This window comes from Sycon ciliatum, chromosome 6 (assembly GCF_964019385.1).
Source record: "Sycon ciliatum chromosome 6, ocSycCili1.1, whole genome shotgun sequence".
Lineage (NCBI taxonomy): Eukaryota > Metazoa > Porifera > Calcarea > Leucosolenida > Sycettidae > Sycon > Sycon ciliatum.
In genome coordinates, this window is record NC_088648.1 from 13,310,039 (window position 1) to 13,316,673 (window position 6,635).

General features: G+C 45.8%; 1 protein-coding gene across 2 annotated transcripts in view; it reads left to right on the forward strand.

Annotated features, from left to right (window-relative positions):
* The window catches only part of LOC135819409 (zonadhesin-like), a 9,587-nt gene extending 4,325 nt beyond the window's left edge, over positions 1-5,262 (forward strand). The window contains exons 6-10 of one of the 2 annotated variants that reach the window (XM_065332617.1): positions 1-42; positions 504-698; positions 1,249-1,491; positions 2,217-2,320; positions 4,739-5,262. The exon at positions 1-42 is cut by the window's left edge and continues 165 nt beyond it. In XM_065332617.1, coding sequence (XP_065188689.1) covers positions 1-42; positions 504-698; positions 1,249-1,491; positions 2,217-2,320; positions 4,739-4,828 — 674 coding nt within the window. In that variant the 3' untranslated portion in view covers positions 4,829-5,262. The remainder of the gene's footprint in view (positions 43-503; positions 699-1,248; positions 1,492-2,216; positions 2,321-4,738) is intronic. The other variant, XM_065332618.1, reaches the window with a different exon arrangement.
* The last annotated feature ends 1,373 nt before the right edge of the window (positions 5,263-6,635 follow it).

Genomic DNA, 6,635 nt, shown 5'->3' on the forward strand with positions numbered 1-6,635 from the left:
CCGAACCCACTGAGCAGACAACAGAAACAGAAATCAAAACAGGTATTGGCATTATTATAGCAAAATATGGTTGTTTCTTAAGGTCTGCATTTGACACTGAGGATATATTGGCGAAGTGGTGGCTCGCCGATGCGATTGTATTTGCTTGATGTGTTCCTGAACACGTCAGGTGATGCGGCCACAAATCCAGCTACTTCAGTAACTTTACTATTCTTCTTCTTTTGGTATCCAAGATAATTATTATAGTAACTGCTGATATCATTCGACTTCATGTCTCGGTTGATATCTTCATCTAGATCTTATGTTCACTGTACTGCGTCTAGCACCAGTATCATGCTGTCTGCAATACTGTAAAGAACTGTCGACTTGCTGCAGGGTTTCTCTGAAAACGTCACTGGTGACACTCTGTAAATGTGTCTGTGTGGGTGCGTGTGTGTGTGTGTGTGTGCGTGTGTGTGTGTGTGTGTGTGCACGCGCATGTGCTTTCATCTCACTCGCTTCAGAAACCACTACAGCAAATCTGCGCTGTCCTACCAACGAAGTCTTCAGAGACGTCATTGCTGCCTGCCCGGAGACGTGTGATGGAGGGCAGCGCGGTGTCTTTGCTTTGTGCGTGCCGGGTTGCTACTGTGCTGGGGGACTGGTTCGGCATGGTGGTGAATGTATCGACCGATCGGCATGTCCTCCTCCTCCCCAGGGTGAGTAGTACCCACCAGCACTCAGCAGTCTGTCCAAACTTATTATTATTATTATTTATTAAATTTTGCAAATTTCCGAACCATTCCATTATATACAACGTTTCGGCCAATGGCCTTCTTCAGGTAGTCTGGTTCGGAAATTTGCAGAGTATTGTGGAATGGGTGAGTTCACCCAATTGTATCTATTAAATTTTGAATAGGGCATTCCCACAGGCCTAAGGCCTTCTTACAGGGTACCCTATATGTTTTAGTATGGTGAAGTCTGATAGCGTGGAGCAAATACGAACGGAAGCAGGAACTTTGCCAAGTTCCAAAGCAGGACGGTTGCACAGCATGCAGCACTGTCGGTTGCCAGGTTAAGAAGGAAGGATGATTGGTACTGCACCGTACATGCAAAATTTCGATTGGCGCGACAGACCTTTGGCGAAAACACCCCTTTCTCTAAAATCGCTAAAATATCACTGTCGCTAAAATTGGTCGTTTTACAGTATAGAATGCATTTGAATGTATTGCCACAACATTCCGCAATATCTTCCTGTTCCTGATGCAGAGGCTGAAGAAGAACAGATGGAGTGGAACGGCGAGTGTCCAGCACAGAGAGAATGCGGTCACTTCGACGAGATCGGCGGTGTGGAGGGTCAGTGCTGCCCATCGTGCAACAAGAACATCTCTCAGTGTGCCGGCACCCAATGCCCGGCCATCGTGGGATGCAGAAGGTATGAGAAAAGAGTGCGCTCCGGTGAGTGCTGTCTGAGATGCAGACGCTACAGACGCACCGACAACATCATCCCAGGTAAGCAATCAACACCAGGGTACTCTGCCCTGTGTGTGTGTGTGTGTGTCGCGTGTTCAGAACTGAAACCTGTGTTGCCGTGCTCGTATGTGTTGAGAGAGCTATGCATGATATTATGTTCAGAGAGCTGTAGATGTGTTAAAAGCTACACATAATGTATGCCACTGCGTTCAGAGAGCTATGCATGTATTCAGAGAGCTATGGATGAATTCAGAGGGCTATGCATGTATTCAGAGAGCTATGGATGTATTCAGAGGGCTATGGATGTATGCAGAGAGCTATGGATGTATTCAGAGAGCTATGCATGTATTCAGAGAGCTATGGATGTATTCAGAGAGCTATGGATGTATTCAGAGAGCTATGCATGTATTCAGAGAGCTATGGATGTATTCAGAGAGCTATGCATGTATTCAGAGAGCTACGCATGTATTCAGAGAGCTTTGGATGTTTTCAGAGAGCTATGCATGTGTGCAGAGAGCTATGCATGTATTCAGAGAGCTATGCATGTGTACATGTACAAAACTCAGAGTACAGCCACCCCTGAATGGTGAGGATCCACTGTGAACTACGAACGGCGCCTCAGACAGTCCTCGCATCCAAGTCTCCAAGGATTGATAATGTGAACAGGGCAGGATGAGGGAAATATTAAGTATGTGGGACAGGTCAATGTTTGGATATTGAATCATCTGGAAAATGTCTTCCTTGTTCTTCGTATGTTCGTACAGGTGCTGTATGCGCAAATGTTATCTGCGCGAAGGGAATGACGTGTACAAACAGTGAAGGAAGAGCCACGTGCACATGCAAGTCCTGCCCGAATGTAACCGATCCGGTAAGCCACTACACCTATCCTTTCACTGCCTTCTCTCTTTCAGTTCACACAAACTAAAGCATCGGAACAAGTACGTAGAAGTTACGAGTCAACACACACGTGCGCGCACACACACACACACACACACACACACACACACACACACACACACACACACGCACACACACACACACACACACACACACACACACACACACACACACATACTCACGCACACCTGTCCATACATGTAGAGTACTTGCACACTGAGCTACTGCACATGTAGATTGAGGAGACAACCTGAAGGCTGTGTGCATGTGCACCGCTCTAGTAAACCACGTAACCCGATCAGCACCACTCAGCGCTAGAGCAATCTATCCATCATCACATACTGCAATTGTAGCATGTGTGGTGTGTGCGTGTGCGCGCGCGCGCGCGCGCGCGTGTGTGTGTGTGCATGTGTGTGTGTATGTGTGTGCGTGCGCATGTGTGTGTGTGTGTGTGTGTGTGTGTGTGTGTGTGTGTGTGTGTGTGTGTGTGTGTGTGTGTGTGTGTGTAGTATGACTGTGTAGCTGTAGGCGACAGAGAAGTCAGTTGAGCGGTTGCCGCTGATACACTTCGTCTCCTTTAAATACTTTTAGGTAGTAGCACTCCATTTCACTGGCCGCGCATTTAGACAAGAATATGGCCGGCTTTCTGTGACAGTGTACAGTAACATTTCAATATTTCAAGAAACATTCATCCTCACCGAAAGTTCGGTTTTCGCTGATTGCACACTATTTCTACTTGGTCCGCCCAGTTAAAATTGGCGCTTATCTTCTCACTTGGTTTTTTAGTGTTCTGCCTGTGCCACACGGCATGGAACCACCGATTCACCATCCGAACATAACCCTTGACCATTGCATCCGACGACATGGCAGCGCAAACCATCACAGAAGTTGCGATCGGTTCGTTTGAGTCTTTTTGACGGAGCTGCCGCCGACGAACACTTCCGTCAGCGCAAGAAAACACTGCAACCTCCGCTCGAGTCCGTAAAATAGGTCAGGATGTTCGCATTTCAGAGCGATGTAGAATACAGTTTCTGTCTACTTCCAGCTGTCTGATGGCAAGGATTGTTTACCCCGGGGAGGTAAAGAATAGCTGAAAAAGCGCTTCGCGAGCTTGATTTTCAGTGCTTGCACAGTACAGCGCCAAGTGAAGGGCTATCACCAGCAAATCGCTGACGAAGAAACTACAGCTCATGTCGATATCTCCAGTAAGTGAGACCAATCCGGCAGACACACTTTGAAGCTCACAGAGGACAGGGCAAAGGAGCTAATCAAAGAAAACACCAAGTCCTGAGAGAAACACTCGTGCAAAGGACTTTCAGGAAACTAGCCGAAAAGCCTGGTGCACGGCGTTGTAGGTGCAGTAGATCTACGCACAGGTCACTGAGGTGCTACATCAAGCGGAAGCTATCACTGCGCTGCATGTAGATCTTCAAGCACCAGCGGCTCGCGCTGGTTCGGGTGCTGATCAGCAAGTACGACAAGCGCAAGAGGCGATTTGAAAAAAAGGACACTGATTTGGCGTTGCCTTTTTTGTCTCAAACAAAGACGCATTGTTGCGACGAACGGGGATAACACTTACAGTCAACATGCGGGCAGTCTCACTCAGCTTCTGATGGGAAGGTGACAGGCACGCACTGCCTTTGAGCGTGATTCGAGACGAGGAGAAGTGGAACAAGCTATGAAACGACCCGTGCAGCAACTGTCCGGATCGTACGTTTTGAGCTCTTCCTCCAGCGACGATAGTGGCGAGGAGGATGTGTAACTTGCTTGAATTTTCGACTGAGTTGCTTACCGACATGTAAATAATCATGTATATAGTGCTTTGTGATCGTGGCTTGCTTCAAATATTCGTATTTCTTTCCTGAGACAAGTGTGAAGATAAGCGCCAATTTTAACTGGGCGGACCAAGTACATGTCTCCTAAACTGTCTACGACAATCATCCACCATTGAAGGGTATAGTCGACTCCGCTAATAACGACTGCGGATATAACGACAATTCGCGAATACCGACAGAATCTCCATGCCTGGAGCAAAGTCCCATCTAACTGTAATACGTATAATGAGACTTCGGGTATAACGACACTTTTCTGATGCCCCGCCAAGAGTCGTTTTACACAAAGTTGACTGTATACCGTATTTTCCGGAGTATAAGCAGCACCCAGATTTCTGTCAGGAAATACAGAGATCCCTCCATGTCTATCACCACTGTAGTATAAGCCGCACCGACATTTTTTGCGGTGAATAACTGGTGTCTAAAGTCAGGTTTATACTCTGGAAAATACTGTACGTGCAACTTCATCATTGTGTGTGTGTGTGTGTGTGTGTGTGTGTGTGTGTGTGTGTGTGTGTGTGTGTGTGTGTGTGCGCGTGCTTATGTTACTCTCACAGAGTGCGCAAGTCACCGGCAAGGATGGCAACACCTACGCAAGCGTTTGCCATCGCCTGCGACAAGCATGCATGACTTGCATGGACGTCTAGGTGTTTCGAGAACTGGTCTTCAACTGTCGACCCCCCCCCCCCCCCCAAATATTTCTGTTGATATATCCAACTAAATGTTTCCTAGCAGGTTCCTACATCTATTCGCCTTAAAATGACTTTCAGCATACCTTCCCATAATCCCAGAATCCTAAAATGGCTAAGTTAATGTAAGCACCTTGACCTGATACATTGCTCAATCCGGAACACAATCCGGTACATTAGATAATTTTCTAATATCAGCCCACTACATTTTCATATTTCACCCCGTGTTTTAGTGGCTCTTGGCTAGATTGAACTGGGTACAATGATTCTATGAATGTCAGCCAGCCAGGTAAACATCACTCATTAAACATCCAGTGTTTAAAACACCACACTTTCATTATGTTGGTAACATCCACCACAAGCAATGGACTCATGGATGCCGAAAGCTGTAAGTTATTCGGATTTGGACTGTAGATTCTGCTACAGTGCATGTGGTGTGTATGAACGGCAGAATACTCCACTGTTGTTGTATGGCTCTGATAAAGGGTGCAAGCAAACGGACATGTGCAATACTCTAAGTCATTCTTTGGTAAAACGCAAGGATTACCTCAGACTAGCACCACTAGAGTGAAACCTGTCTAAGACGACCGCTCATAGGACTTCAAAACGCGATCTCTGTTACCAGGTGGTCTCCTTATCCAGGGTCATTTGCACCTGTGGTCTTCAAGGGTGGTCGCCTTATTCGAGTGGTTGCCTTGACAGGTTTTACTGTTTATGAACCGAAGCCAACCCTGCATGCCATACATGAAAATAGTTTAGTAGTGCTACGATTCGAATCAGAGTCAGTCACACTAACTTTCCCACGACTGCAGGAATTACAGTAGGAACCTCACCAACTTCAAGGATCAGGGTGCAGACTCAGGCACTAAAGCAGTGGGAGGCGAGTAGATCAGAAACACTGCAATATGCCAAAGACCAAAAATCCCAAGTTGCATACATCAGGTCCTGCATATATATGACGTTGTATGCATTTATCTGGTACTCATTCCCTGGCTTGAAGGTGCCGTGTGCGTACATCGGTGCATGTTTTTGTTTGTTTGTTTGTTTATTTACGGATTCTCCAGAGGTAAATGGTTAACTATCATGGGAGTCTCACCAAACCAATAAAATAATGAAAATAAAATTATGTATGGAGCGCAAAAAACTCAAAATCTGAGATTTCCTAAGTCAAATGAGAGGAAGAACAATAGATTGAGAACCAGGTTCTTTCCGTTGTACAAACATCGTTAAACTTTCTGCACGTTGTCATGCCAAAATTACAAAAACGGTTAACCTTTTGGTCTTTAACCTTTCCTGTTTTGCAGTACAGGTGGAATCCTGATAATTCGAACCTCAAAATGCCAGGAAAAAACTTCTAATTATCCGGACATTCTCCAAACATGAACCCACAACACAATATGTATGTCAAAATTAGGCCTCGACCAAATATGCTTGCGCATATTTCCGCATATTTTGTGAGACAGTTCATATACATGTATGGCATATTGAGCGACAAAGGGAATATTGGAATGAAGCCAGCATATAATCCGCGATATTCATGTTAAAACAAAATGGCGTCACGATTTATTGAAAGTGGTATAGTTGGTGGTACGAGTGTTCAAAACCATTTGAACTTCATACTGTTCGTCTTCTTTTTGACATGCTCTCTTTCCATCGTCCTTAGCTTTTGTTTGTTGAGAGCTGTTTTGGCTTTCTCCTATACCTCTGGGGGATGCCAAGTGATGGTTTTGAGAGGCTGGTGATGGCTGTGAGCGAGAGTTTGCCG